This window comes from Erinaceus europaeus, chromosome 8 (assembly GCF_950295315.1).
Source record: "Erinaceus europaeus chromosome 8, mEriEur2.1, whole genome shotgun sequence".
NCBI classification, from domain to species: Eukaryota; Metazoa; Chordata; class Mammalia; order Eulipotyphla; family Erinaceidae; genus Erinaceus; species Erinaceus europaeus.
In genome coordinates, this window is record NC_080169.1 from 93,946,362 (window position 1) to 93,962,434 (window position 16,073).

The 16,073-nt window shown below is 38.2% G+C and overlaps 1 protein-coding gene across 1 annotated transcript in view; it reads left to right on the plus strand.

The window, feature by feature from the left end:
• HYAL4 (hyaluronidase 4) overlaps positions 1-10,569 on the plus strand; it is a 41,623-nt gene extending 31,054 nt beyond the window's left edge. The window contains exons 3-4 of the mRNA XM_060195723.1: positions 7,680-7,769; positions 10,168-10,569. Coding sequence (XP_060051706.1) covers positions 7,680-7,769; positions 10,168-10,569 — 492 coding nt within the window. The remainder of the gene's footprint in view (positions 1-7,679; positions 7,770-10,167) is intronic.
• Positions 10,570-16,073: the final 5,504 nt, after the last annotated feature.

Here is a 16,073-nt window from a genome sequence, read left to right on the forward strand (position 1 = left end):
TATTTTTGATGTGCAGAAGGTGGGAGTTCTGACTGCTGTGATTGCTTCTTGGTTAGAAATGGGTGTTGGCAGGTCAATCTGTACTCCCAGCCTGTTTCTACCTTTCCCTAGTGGGTCGGGTCTCTGGAGAGGTGGGGTTTCAGGACCCTTTGGTGAGGTAGTCTGACCAGAGAAGTCAGGTTGGTGTCATGGTAGCATCTGTAATTTGGTGACTGAAAAACATTAAGATATAAAGATGAGCAGACTGTTTAATAATCATGAGCCTAAAGGTAAGAATATAGCAGATGAAATCTGGGGACTCAGAAATGATTTTATTATAAAGAAAAAAGAAACAAAAGGAAGTCTCATCTAACTCATCTAACATCTTTGGCACTTTCAATGTATCTTTCTGAAAATTTTCTAAGTGTTAGTATTTTCCAACTATGCTAAACTATAAAAAATACACCTAATTTTATTTTATCATCCATAAAAATTATCCCCAAACATTTATTTATTTATTCATTCATTTATTTAATCATTTTATTGGGGGGCTTACTGGTTTATAGTATAGTTGCTGACACACAGGTACAATTTCTCATCTCATGTGATAGGTGTCTACAAGTCAAATTCACCATCAGCTTAAGTCCTTTAACAATACCTTCTTCCTTCTCCCTACTCCTTCTTCCACCGTGACTCTGAAGACATTTCTGAAATATAGATTATGAAATATTCTCCCAGTGTTTTCTTCTACATATCTAATGGTTTCTTGTTTAATGTTTATGTCTTTGATCCATCTGGAGATGAGGAAGGTCATTTCTGGATTTTCAACTCTATTCCCCTGTTCTATTTCTTGAAGCAATTTGGTGGAACTTTGACAGGGATGACATTAAATCTGTATATGACTTTGGGTAGAACTTCCCCAAAATTATTAAACTCGATGCTCATTTGTACCAAGATTATCTAGTAAATGTCTAGCATTGGTCTCTTGTTCTGACTTCATAAAGACCTACAGCTTAGAGGAAAAGTTTTTATGTACACTCATATAGTTAGAATTAGAAATACGATTTATTGTGTCATGTGAAATTTCTTAAACTCCTAGGAGCCTAAACCTAATGTCAAAGTGTCATATTTTTTATGTATGGTATTCATTTTTATTAACCCACTACCACAACTTCCATTATTAGTATAATCAGGTGATATTGGAAATAATTATTGATAAAGTCAAACAAAAACTATCATATTTGCCACTACTGTTTTCTTTCTTCTTTTGTCTCTTTCTTTTTAAAATTTCTTTATTGGGGGATTAGTGGTTTATACTTGACAGTAAAATACAATAGTTTGTACATGCGTAAAAGGGATACTATTATGTGTCTTATCTAAATAACAAAAGTATTATTAAAATCAAATGAGATGATATATATGAAAACATAATGTGCATATAAGGAAATATATGTGGTACAGCTATCATTTTTTTTAAAACAGGCTTCAAAACCTTAAACTTGAAAGAGGAATATCTATGAATAAAGTCTTAGTCATCAGTTATAGTTTGTGGAGCATATATAGAGAGAAATCTCATTTTATATGGAAGATTGTGATACTGTCTACATATAAACACAGCCTAGATATAATTTAATACTGCTTTAAAGTACAAATTAAAACTTGGACTGGAGTTGATGTATTGCAAAGAACTCTGGGGAATGTAAGAAAGAAATGAGCTGGGAGACTTTTGGATCCTGATGCATGAAGGTGGGAAACGGCCTACATTGGGGATGAGAATGTTTTGAGACAACTCATGATGAAGTGATTAGAAACTATACCCAAGTGCCAAAAACTGTACTCTAAGCCTCTAATGTCCCCAATAAAATGTAAAACAAAATGGTAGAGAAGGATTTCCTTGATTTTAGACTTAAGCATTTCCCCTGTGGTTTGTTAATATTCCCTCTGGTAGCTCACAAAGGGCTATAGCGATGTTTAAGCTCCCACAGTGGGCACCTTACTTACATGTTTTTTGTAGGCACTAGAGGGCTGAATTCTGCTAGGGAATTATGCAGATGCAGTCATATCTGCCAAGCTGTCCCTTCAGGCTTTGCCACTTCCCATGATATTCTCGCAGTGCCTTTTTCAACCAATCCTGTCCTGACATGTCACTCCTGGTTGTTGCCCTATAAAACCTTTCTTCTTCTGCCCCTTGTCTCTCTTGCCCACTTTTCACATTGGTGATTAGATTAAAGGGAGGGTGGTCCAGGAGGTGGCCATTTTTGCTACCTCCTCATGGCCTGAACCACTGCACTCTCACCCAAATCTGAAGTGCCCGTGCGAATAAAGGATTGTGTTCCCTCTTTGCTCCACATCTCCTTTCTCTCTTCTCCGTGGCACAGCCCGACACCCCCGTTTTGCTTATGTGGGGTAGCTGCATAATCCTGTGTCATAATGGGTGTCTCATAAGAGCCTGGTCTAAGTTCCTGTGTCACTAAAATCCAATGATCTGGGTGTTGGTGTTTAAGACTGAGGCATGCTTGATGGAATTCCAGTAGCATTTCATCCCAGACAATAGAACGCAGGAGGAGAAAACGGGCTTCAGGATTATAAATCTTTCTCTCTAAGCTTGACTGCACGCTGGCAATGAATTTAGCGAGGGATTCATCAGTTTCTTGGTGAAGGGAGAGAATGGGGACTGAGGCTGCTCCTGTGGGTGGGGTTAACTTCTCCCATGCTTGTGATGTGCAGATGCATACCTGTTCAAAATAACTGGCTGGAAACTTGGCTTCTGCCTGCTGAATTCCGGTTTTAAACTCTCCCTCTCCAAACAGTGCATCAAATTCCACTCCAGCTGACTTTGACCATTTTTCTGGGATTTCTTTGAGCATTCATCACAAAAACATGCCTCCCATTGCAGGTAGGGGGGTCTGGGAGTGTAGCATGAGCTACATCCCTCCAATCTTGGGGGTTATTAAGGTGCTGGAGAAAGCCTTGTAAAATAGACTTGGTCCATGGAGCATGAACTTCTTCCTCCTTAACTGCCTGCCTGAGTTCCCTACATCTTTGGAGGAGTATGGATGCCACACCTGAGGGTTTTGTCTATTGGGGGCCACATTTACTGGGAAAGTGTGGACTTGCTTTGATAACAAGGTAGCAGCGGGGGGGAGGACAGAAGTGGAAGTCACTGGAGGAGCGGCGGTGGCAGCCAGAGAAACCAAACGAGTGTCTGCCAAAACGGAACTCTTGGGGCAAAATGCAGAGGGCTTAGGGTGGCTAAGCGCCAAGACAATATCCCTTAACTCTTGTATCTCAGCCTCAAGGTCTCTTAACTTTTTGGCAGGGTGCCTCATATATTTATATCCCGAAAGCTGCAAACATAGCCAAGAGGATCCATGGTGTGGCCCCAAGTAAAACGTCTCCAAGACAGAAAGCCTGTCCCATGAGAAAAGAGTAGAGGGTTTGGGAAGCCTCTTTGTAAAATGGAAGGAATCCCAGGGAGGAGAGGAACACGGGGCCACAGAGAGTCAAGCGGCTGTATACTTACCTGCGTCTGGGTAGGTCGAGCCCCATGCTGGGTGCCAGGTGTCGAGCTGCACCGTGGAGAAGAGAGAGAGGAGATCCGGAGCAAAGAGAGAACACAAATCTTTATTTGCACGGGCACCTAAAAGTTGGGTGAGAGCACAGTGGTTTGGGCATGTGGAGCTAGCCAAAAATGGCCACCTCCTGCTTGCGCAGCACCGTACCTTGAGTCCCTTTGCCGAAGTGAAAAGTGGGCAAGAGAGATGAGGGGTGGAAGAAGAAGGGCTTTATAGGACAACAACCAGGAGTGACGTGTCAGGACAGGATTGGTTGGAAAAGGCACTGCTAGAATATCGCGGGAAGTGGCAAAGCCTGAGGGGACAGCTTGGCAGATGTGACTGCATCTGTATAATTCCCCAGCAGAATTCTAACTATGGAGAACATGTTCTCCATCTGGGCGCCCCTATCCTTCATTTCCCAATCATTTGAGCTAAAGATCATAGTAAGGTAAGACATCTCTACATCATGCTGGAACCCTTTATGTCTTTAATTCTTTATATTTTTTTGTGGGACATCATTCCCATAGTTTTTGATCTCATGTGCTTCCAATCTTCCGCTAGAACCATTCCTCACAGAGTAGTGTCCTTACTTTTTTGGTTCCTAAAACATAGTTGCTCAGCAATCCACTTAGGATTTGATCTCAGTTTGCTGATAAGTGAGCTTATTTGACTATCATCAATATCTGCCACTGCCTTCTTTCCTCCTATGTGTACTTGAAACTTTTCCATTTGAATCAATACCAACAAACTATATGACACTATGGCAATAGGGGTATACTGCTAAAAGGTTAATATTTCTTCTGTTTTTTACCTCAAAGATAAGACTTTTTACCACAAATATCTGTAACATCCTTACTTATTGAATGTGGTCCAATAATTTATAAATATAAAATTTATATGATTGTGCCTTCAACTTCCTTCTGATGGCAAAACCTAAGGAATTCATAGGGGGCCTCTGGTTTACAAACGGCATGCAAAAACCTTGGAAGTTACCATTCTGTCCTAAACATTCCCTGATCCATCTTTCTGTTTATTTTCCAGCTATGACATCATCTCCCCAGACAATAACTTGGATCCACCTGCATATCAGATTTCAGGCTCAGGGAAACAAAACAAAACAAAACAAAAAAAACTAGTATAGCCACAGGCCCTTTGGAATATAACTAAAATATGCCTACTAGCTATCTACAAAATGGAGGACCCCCCCCCCCCAACTCTTCATCAGCACTATTCCAGCCTTCAGGTCCATGATTGTTCAACAATTTGTTTGGCTTTGTATGTTAACTCTTCTCAGCCACCAGGTTCTAGATTCTAGCATGATGCCAACCAGACTTCTCTGCATAGACAGCTCCACCAATGTGTCCTGGAGCTCTGATTCCCGAGAGCTCCATCTTACTAAGGAAAGAGAAAGGCAGGCTGGGAGTATAGATCCACCTGTTAACACCCATATTCAGTGGGGAAGCAATTACAGAAGCCAGACCTTCAACCTTCTTCATCCCACAATAACCCTGGGTCCATACTCCCAGAGGGATAAAGAATAGGAAAGCTATCAGGGGAGGGGATGGGATAAAGAGATCTGGTGGTGGGAATTGTGTAGATCTGTATTCTTTTATGCTATGGTTTTGTCAATGTTTCCTTTCTATAAATAAAAAAAAAAGAAAAAAAAAATCTGAGTAAAGTGAAAAATCAGCTAGCAGAAGAAAACTTCTGTTTGAATCAGTGAAGGGGTGACAGTACTGAACCTTAACTAAGGATCTGCTGCAGGCCAGTTTCCACAAATCTCAGAGATAAAATCTCTAGAAGAACTCAATCTTGGGGTAGGAACAGGGTGCACACATTTGTGAGTTCTACTTCTTGAATATTTTTCAGCTCATCACAATGAATATCAGGTACAAAGCTCCTGCATTTGACAGAAAGAGGTGAAAAAGAACTGTTTTGAGTACTACAGACCATTCTGTTATTCAAGGATCTGCCCTCAAGGAAAGTTATTTAGCCTGTCAAAACTACTGGAGTTTTATTTGAGTTTAATATACCTGGAGGGAAGGGAGAAAGGGAAATTGTCAACTCAGCTGGTTCTAGCTTTCACATAGGGGAAAGAGAAATACTCAAGTCACTTTTAGTCAGTCTGCCCCACCTAGGAGAGGGTACCAAGACAACAACCTCCAAGGTACTTGTGAAGTTTACATTCTAGAGACAAAGGCTCATTAAAAGACCAAGACATTCCACTACTTTCACACACTCCTTATCACATTGAAATCACATTAGCAGCTGTTCTTCTTAAATAGCACAAACTGTCTGGTTACCAAAGAAATTGCATCATGTTAAGTTATGAAAAAAAAAAAAGCCATTGTAAAACAAACAAACAAAAAAAAACCCCAATCAAATAAAAATGCATAATTTGAAGACATATAACCAGCATAAGAATTAGAATCAGACTGGGTGGGAATGTTGGAATTATTAGATAGGGAATTTAAAACAATTGCTAGTGGTATGTTAAGGATTCCAGTGAATGTTGATTAGTTATGAAGCGATAATGATATGGCTTCCTTTTTAACATTTATTACCACTGAGGCTTTATTGTTTCAGGATGACTTTTTCAGACAGAAAGACAAAGACAGAAATAGAAAGATACCAGTGCACCAAACTTTCCATTTGTGTGTCAGGGGCCAGGCTTGGATCTGGGTTGGTTCCATGATAATCAAGTACTCTAAGAAACTGCACTATCTTATTGGCTTTAAATATGACTTATAATTTTTTTTAAAAAAATCACTTTATTGGTGGTGTGGGGGGAGTTAGTGGTTTACAGTACAGTTGTTGACACATGGGTACAGTTTCACATCTCCCTGTGTTATGTGAAACTATATTTTTTTATTGCCACCAGGACTATCATTGGGGCTTGGTACCACACTATGAATCCTCTGCTCCTGGAGGCCATTTTTTTTTTACCTTTTATTTATTTGTTATTTTATCTGATAGGACAGAGAAAAACTGAGAGACAGAGATGGAGAGTAAAAGAGAGAAACCTGAAAACCTGTTTCACTGCTCCTAAAGCTTTCTCTCTTTAGGTGGAGAGAGGGGTTTTGAACTGGTTTCCTGTGCAAGGTAACCTGTGTGCACCACCACCTGGCCCTATATAGGGAACTTAAATGTGGTTTCCTAACTGTACTAACGTTCCTGCAACTCTTCACTGTCAGAGTCACACACACATTCCATTAAATTAGATACTTTGAAAATTAAACAGGTAATTTCAAGGACCAAACAGGTCCTTAACACTATTTTCCTTTGCTTGGCCTTGGAATTCAAATGACATAAGACCATAAGTCATAGAAGTGGTAAAGTCATAGAAGTCATAGAAGTCATAGAAGTGGTATAAGTCATAGTCATATAAATCATAGAAGTGGTATAAGTCATAGTCATATAAGTCATAGAAGTGGTAAAGTTCACCGAGGGGTGTTGTAAGTTGGAAAGGAAACCTGACTAAGAAGCAGAGGCATTTTCTGTATTTGGAGAAGAAAAAATATGGGACCCTTTTTCTGGTTCATAGATATATATTTATTTTCTATGAATAAGACCTTAGTTATCTTTAAATAATTTTGGTGACTATTTACTGGTTAATTATTTCAAAATAATATCCTGTTTGGTAAGATGTAACTTTTTAAAAGAATATTTAATATGTTTCACATTAATTACAAAAAGTGTACTTTTAAAACTTGTTCCATTCAACATTTATAACATTCTAAGAAAGTGGAGAATACTTTTATCCTATTATATTAAACTTAGCTTTAGCACTAACTCCTAGAAGCTTGAAATATATATATGTATTAATTTTTTAAAATTTATTCATTTTTGTTGCCCTTGTTTTTATTGTTGTAGTAGTTATTATTGTTATTGATATCGTTGCTGTTGGATAGGGCAGAAAGGAATGGCGAGAAAAAGGGAAGATAGAAAGGGGGAGAGAAAGACACCTGCAAACCTGCTTCACCGCCTGTGCAGGTGTGGAGCCAGGCCTCTAACCGGGATTCTTCCGCTGGTCCTTGAGCTTTGCACCACATGCGCTTAACCTGCTAGCTACCGCCCGACTCCCTAAGCTTGCTTTATATTAAAATGAATAATGACTAATGAATTTTACTGTTTTCAATTTAGCAAGATTTGATCAGTACCATTGGAGAAAGTGCTGCCATGGGAGCTGCAGGTATTGTTATATGGGGAGACATGAATTTAACCTCATCTGAGGTAAGTCATATCTTGAATTACGGTTGGTCATATTTAAGTGTTTTGGTTTGCTTTCCTGTAGAGCTTATTTGAATCAGAAACCTACCTCATGACTCCCATAGTTTACCATCTTTAGTATATAATTTTACATACATACCCGGTCTTATGAAGAAGATCAAATGTGGTATTAACATTTGTTGAAATACTTATTATAACACTTAACATTTTTTGAATACTTACTGTGTACTAGGTTGTGGCTAGTATGATTTTTTAAGCTTGAATTTAAACATCCACTTGAAGGTAATAATTGATATAAAACACTTGTGAGGTAGGGACTACTGTTTTCTCTAGAGAGTAGAAACCTAACTATGGTATAAATGGTTATCTAGTAGCTGGGGAATGACATTAATCATTATCTATACCTAACTATACCAACTATACCTAAATATATTAACAAACCTAGTTATATATACTTAGTTATATTTGTATATCTAGTTAGGCATACTAGCTATAACTAGCAAAGGTATGAGTGGTTACTTATCAATAGTAGTTAGAGTGACAGTTTGATCCTGTTGATTTTGCATTCAACTTATATACAAAATGTATAATGTCCTATTTTAAGAAGTCAAAATAAATGGAAAACTTTTAATCCCCACAAAGAAGTTATTTAAAAATTTTTTTTCTTTTACTTATTATCCCTTTTGTTGCCCCTGTTGTTTTTTATTGTTGTTATAGTTATTATTGTTGTTGCCGTCATTGTTAGATAGGACAGAGAGAAATAGAGAGAGGAAGGGCAGACAGAGATGGATAGAAAGACACCTGCAGACCTGCTTCACCCCTTGTGAAGCGACTCCCCTGCAGGTGGGGAGCCGGGGCTCGAACTAGGATCCTTAAGCTGGCCCTTGTGCTTTGCAACATGTGCGCTACCGCCTGACTCCCAGAAGTTATTTTTTATTTTTTGGAGAAAGTAGCTGAAAAATAAAAATAATTATAATGAGATTTATATAGTTCTTTAATTTTTTTCCCGTTCAGAAAGAATTTCTCCAAGGTTTCCCTAGTTGATCATCATCTTTTCTGCATTTTCACATTTATTTTATTTTATTTTATTGTTTATATGTTTATAGTTTAATAAATTTTACCTTGATTTAACCCTGTCTTCTCAATCTCAACATTTTTTGTTATACTGATGTTTTTTGTAAGTTCATGGTAGTATGATAATATTATTTTTTATTTGTAATTAATAATGGCTTATAAGAAAGTAAGTTAATAGGCTATACTTCCACACCACAGCCAAATCAAAATTATGTGCCCCTACACTGCCAGTGATAACTACTATGGTTTTCACCAAATCTTAGGGACAGTTTGCATTTTTTTCAAGTTCATATGTTTTATGATACATTCTTAGAATGTCACAAGTTCACTTTGTTGCTGCTAAGATATTGTTCACAAACTGATGCCCCTATAAGACTCAGGGTCCCCTGTGTCCATATATGATATTTGTATAGAAATCTGGTGGACCAATTCTTGACTTTCCAGATATGGTATTTTGTCTCCAGCCCAAGTAACTTATGACCCAACTTCATCGGGGGTAGAGTGCACAGACCAGACAATCTCTGTCTAGAACACATTAATAAGAAACACACACACACACACACACACACACACACACACACACACACACACACACACACACACACACACCAAACCAACCAAACAAACCAACCCATCAGTCTTCCAGGATGTTTAAATTGAATATAAGAAACTATAACCTACTGCAGTTGATATTTGGGTAAAAGAGGAAAATTCAGGGAACTACAAAAAATCCTGTGTACAAAATGCCTATACTTTAATTTTAAATTAAATTATAAAAGATAACAAACACTTGAAAAGTGCCCAGAGGACAGTACCTTCAGCATAATTTCTACTTTAATTTTGTTCCCTTCTCTCTAACTCTCTTTGTACCCATGAACTTGGAAACTAGAAGAGAAAACAAAAAGATACAAACTGGAGAAATAAGGTTGACATAGAATGACCTTCGGACCCATTAGGAAGTCCAGGTGCCAAGTTTATCTGTAAAATATTCTCCATCTCTTGCCCCATTAATTTTTGTCCCTTCTATTCTCAGTCGTTCAGGGTTATATCTCTTGAATTATAAGAGTCATTTAACTCAGCTGCTTGTATCTTGGGGATATCCTGCTCCCCATTCATCAGAGTGTACTTTAAGAAATCTATATTTTCACTCCAACAATAAATCTTTTTTTCTTGTAACTAAACAAATGTCAGAGATGTGAAAAAATTTTCTCATCTGGAATCAAACTATTAGGTGCCAGTCAAGTCCAAAGAACTGTCTTGTGGACCTACATTCTCTCTTCCTATTGGTCTGACTAAAGACTAAAAATCTCTGTTTCTGCATTTCCAGGGAAACTGTACAAAGGTCCAGCAGTTTGTGAATTCTGATTTAGGGAGCTACATAGTCAACGTGAGCAGAGCTGCAGAAGCATGCAGCCTTTACCTCTGCAGGAACAATGGGAGATGCATAAGGAAGATATGGAAAGCACCTGATTACCTTCATTTAAACCCTACAAGTTATCACATTGTTATGTCTGATGATGGAGAATTTAATGTTCAAGGAAAAATATCTAATGCTGACCTGGCCATGATGATGGAGAAGTTTTCCTGTCATTGTTATCAGGGATATGAAGGGGCTGATTGCAGAGAAAGGAAGATGACTGATGACTGTGATGGGTTTTTCTCTTTCTCTGGCTCATTAATAACACTATGTCTGTCGGGCTTAGCAGGTTATCAGAGCATTCATTTGTGAGATAACTGAGTTTCACAGGGAATCCTGCGACCTTTACAGTAGTCACATAGGGGACAGACGAAGATCTAGAACAGTTGCTTATTTCCTGTTAAGTAGAACGAGGAATATCACCTAGAAATACACACTAACTTATGACTTTCATCTGATTCTAATTTGGACAAAAAGCCAAAAGCAGTCATGAGATCAATATATCTTTTCCTTAGTGGGATGACTGAATTATATTTCCTCTAGAACTAGTATACTTTATTTATTTATTTATTAGTTCCATATACTCTCCTCTCCATTGGAACCTTCCCTATTCTTTATCCCTCTGGGAGTATGAACCAAAGATTTTTATGGGGTGCAGAAGGTGGGAAGTATGCTGGATATATTGACAGATTGAGTCATACCCCCAGCCTGTTTATATCTTTCCCAACTGGGGGTAAGGCTCTGGGAGGTGGGGTTCTAGGACACACTGCTGAGATTGTCTGCCTAGGAAAGTTTGGTTGGTGTTATGGTAGCATCTGCAACTTGGTGGCGGAAAAGCATTAAGAGTTAAAGCAGAAAAAATAGTTTAATAATCAGGACTCTAAACGTAAAAATGTAGCAGATAATTTAGTTTTTATATGAACATGTATACAAAGGTGTACAAATTAAGTTATTAAATTATTTATTTCAAAGACTGGTTTTCTGACTATTTATTTAAGGACAGATTACAAAATAATTACCTGAGGGGCTGGGCAGTGACACATCTGGTTGAGCACACAAGTTACTATGTGCAAGGTTTGATCCAGGTTTGAGCCCCCAGTCTCCACCTGCAGGGGGAAAGCTTTACTAGTGGTGAAGCAGTGTTTCAGGTCAGGTGTCCCTCTATCTCTATCACCCTTCTCTCTCAATTTCTGGATGTCTCTATGCAGTAAATAAATAAATAAATAAATAAATAAAACAAAACAAAGCAAAATCAGAGTTGGTGGTGGTGCACCTGGTTGAGCACACTTGTTCCAGTGCAGAGGGACCCAGGTTTGAGCCCCCGGTCCTCACCTGCAGTGGGAAAGCTTTATGTGTGGTGAAGCAGGGCTGCAGGCATCTGTCTCTTTCTCCCTGTCTACCCCCTTCCTTTTGATTTCTGTATATCTCTATCCAATAAATAAATAAAGATAATAAAAAGTTAAAAAATTATTATCTGATGTCACCAAAAAGAGGAGTTACTTTCAGGGAGTAGCTTGGTCACATTTCACCAGAAAAGTCAACATACAGTTTTCATTCTAGCCTTAAGTGCAGAGAGCTCCTTTTTTTTTTTTTTTTTTTTTTTTTTTTTTTGCCTGAATTCACCAAGTATAGAAATCAAGTCTGACATGATAGCACAAAAGAGCAGAGGGACTAACACAATGGGAAAATGCTCACAACTCACTACAAAGCAATCTACCCCAATATAGCATATCTCTCACCTCCATGATTACTTCTGTTAAACTCTTGTTGTTTAAATATTGTTAAATTCATATGAGAATATCATACTTGCTTACACTGATACTGTTTCAAATTTGGAACCATTAGTAAAAATGATGTGGGCATCTTTTGAAAGCAAGAGTAATTACTTAAAAATCATTAATAAATAGTTTCAGAATCCAGAAATTCAATTGACAAAAGGGGAGAGGATCTATCAAGATATCAATATATTTTATATATTTGGCCCCTATATTTTGAACAGTGATTTTTTTGTTTTTATTTTTAATTTTATTTGGGACTTTAATATTGATTTACAAAATTATATGTTAATAGGGGTATAATTCCACATTGTTCCCATCACCACACCAGAGTTCTGAATTCCCAGTCCCTCTATTGCAAGCCGCAGCAGTTCTCCTAAGGTTGAAGACAAGGGCTAACCATCATCTCTACAACTATCTGTCTACATTTGTACATAATCAATCAAAACCCCTTTTTCTTCCAGGTCCTGTCCTCTCTTCCCCTCCAAGCCACACATAACAAACTATTACTATATCCAAATGTCCCTCCCTTTTCCTTCTCTCTGTGTGATTTCCTGTATTTCATTCTCATGGAAACAGTCTTTAGATAGGTATGAATTATTATAAAAGTAATGAAGCAAATTCTTTACCTCTTCTTTTTGTGAGATTTTTTGATATTTACCCACTCCCCTCCCTACTGATCACCAAACTATTCTTATAGTGTAAATTTTTGTTTTTGTTTTACTTCACCTGTTTATTTGTTTTTTTTTCTACATATATCACAAGTGAATAAAATTGTAAAATGTCTTTTTCCATCTGATGTAGTTTACTATGTGTAATGTCCACATTGTGGGAAATGTCAATAGTCAATATATCGTCTTTTTTTTGGATACTGTATGGTTTACTTCTTTTAAAAAATTTTTTATTCATAAAATGGAAATACTGACAAGACCATAGGATAAGAGGAGTACATTTCCACACAATTCCCATCCCCAGAACACCATATCCAATCCCTTCCCTTGGTAGCTTCCCTATTCTTTTTTTTTTATATAAAGTAGAAACATTGACATGACCATAGGAAAAGAGAGGTACATTTCCTCACTCTTTTTAATAGCGAAGGATATTCAGATATGCATAGATTACACCTTCTTTTTTCTAATTAGTAATTATTTATTGAGAAAATACTGTTTTATAGGACTATTGCTACCACAGGAGTGCAATTTCTCATCTTCCTAAAATATGCAATAGCAAACTTCATCCACTATCAAAGTTTCACCTCCCTCTATCACATTGCAGTAGCCCCCAATCCTCATGAAACCCCTTCATCTTCCACCTACACCTCAAGGATATCTTTGATGAATCAAACCCAGTTGCAAGGAAGACTAAAGCAGAAAAAAACCAATGGGACTACATCAAATAGAAAAGCTTCTGCACATCCAAAGAAACTATTAAATAAACAGAGAGACCCCTCACAGAATGGGAGATCTTCACATGCCAGACATCAGACAAGAAATTAATCACCAAAATATATAAAGAGCTCAGCAAACTTAGCACCAAAAAAGCAAATGACCCCATCCAAAAATGGGCAGAGGATATGAACAAAACATTCACTACAGAGGAGATCCAAAAGGCTAACAAACATATGAAAAACTGCTCTAGGTCACTGATTGCCAGAGAAATGCAAATTAAGACAACACTAAGATACCACCTCACTCCCGTAAGAATGGCATACATCAAAAAGGACAGCAGCAACAAATGCTGGAAAGGTTGTGGGGACAGAGGAACCTTTTTACATTGCTGGTGGGAATATAAATTGGTACAGCCTCTGTGGAGAGCAGTCTGGAAAACTCTCAGAAGGCTAGACATGGACCTTCCATATGATCCAGTAATTCCTCTCCTGGGGTTATACCCCAAGGACTCCATAACACCCAACCAAAAAGAGGTGTGTACTCCTATGTTCATAGCAGCACAATTCATAATAGGTAAAACTTGGAAGCAACCCAGGTGCCCAACACCAGATGAGTGGCTGAGAAAGCTGTGGTATATATACACAATGGAATACTATGCAGCTATCAAGAACAATGAACCCACCTTATCTGACCCATCTTGGACAGAGCTAGAAGGAATTATGTTAAGTGAGCTAAGTCAGAAAGATAATGATGAGTATGGGATGATCCCACTCATCAACAGAAGTTAACTAAGAAGATCTGAAAGGGAAACTAAAAGCAGGACCTGACCAAATTGTAAGTAGGGCACCAAAGTAAAAACCCTGTGGTGAGGGGTAGACATGCTGCTTCCTGGGCCAGTGGGGGGTGGGAGTGGGTGGGAGGGATGGGTCACAGTCTTTTGGTGGTGGGAATGGTGTTTATGTACACTCCTAGTAAAATGTAGACATATAAATCACTAGTTAATTAATATGAGAGGGGGAAAATCAATTTTATGTCTCAAAGTTTTTCAAAACACAAATTGAATCTTTTTAATATATAGGCTGTGTATTTGATATGCGGACTCTCTCAAAAGCCTAGACCAAGTAGATCAGAAGCATCCAATAGCACAATATATACAAGATACTGGATACTGTACAGCAAACCATAACAAAAGGACTTTTCAAAGTTAACCCAATTACCAAATAATGTGATGATAACATTAACTATTGATTGTCTTTTTGAACCCTAAGACAGCAGGAACCTCACATCTCCACTAGAGAGCCCCTATTTCCCCCAGTCCTGGAACCCTTGGATAGGGCCCACTTTCTTGTATGCCTCTCCCAATTCATATCAAATAATATTGCATCCGCCGATCAGAACCTAACCAACGCAACGACTGCCACCTCAACATGCTTCACTTCAGACTGTGTCCAGAGACTTCACATGTGGAATGACAACCCTTCAGCTTCATTACTCGGGTGAGACCTTTCCTTTCATAGTATACTCTAATTTCATCTCAGGTGGTTCACTTTCTAACAAAGTCCCAAAACCTAGATATACACCAGTTTCTGTGAGAGAGAGCATATCTTCACACGTATCTATAAACTACTGCAAAATATATACCTGAAAGTAGAAGTACACTAGAGCTTGCAGTGAGTACCTCCCTAATACTTCCTCTCCACTATTCCAAGCTTTGGGTCCATGATTGCTCAACAATTTGTTTGGCTTTGTATGTTAACTCTCTTTTCAGTCACCAGGTTCCAGATGTCATCAGGATGCTGGCCAGGCTTCCCTGGATTGAAGACCCCACCAATGTGTCCTGGAGCTCAGCTTCCCCAGAGACACACCATACTAGGGAAAGAGAGAGCCAGACTGGGAGTCTGGACCGACCAGTCAACGCCCATGTTCAGCGGGGAAGCAATTACAGAAGCCAGACCTTCTACCTTCTGCAACCCACAATGACCCTGGGTCCATGCTCCCAGAGGGATATAGAATGGGAAAGCTATCAGGGGAGGGGGTGGGATATAGAGATTGGGTGGTGGGAATTGTGTGGAGTTGTACCCCTCCTACCCTATGGTTTTGTTAATTAATCCTTTCTTAAATAATAAAAAAAAAGAAACCCCTTCATCTTGTCCTTTAGAATATTAGATTTTCAAAAATGGACATGAGATTATGAAGGTTGTCTTTATTAATGCTTTGTACTTTCTCTTCCTTTGTTTCTTTAAAAATTTACTTTGTTGATTACTTTCATTCTTCTCAATGTTGTAATCCAATTTCCCCAATACTGTTTATTGAAAAATCCCTTCATTTTTCATTTAAGGTTCTGTGTCGTCTTGTCATACATATTAATGTTCTAGATGTGTGAATGCTTATTACTCAGCTCTTAATTTTATTCCATTGATCTCTGGATCTGTTTTTTTGTTCCAATATCATAGTTCTGGTCATTATAGCCCTGTAACATAGTTTTAAAATCAAGAAGAATGACATCTCTATTCTTTTCCTCCCCACCCCTCTGGACTGCATTGTCAATTTTGTAAATTTTCTGGTTTCAGATAAACTTCTGCATAATTTGTTACGTTTCCTCTGGGAAGTTTAATACAACTCTGATAAGAATGGCATTGCATCTGTATATTTA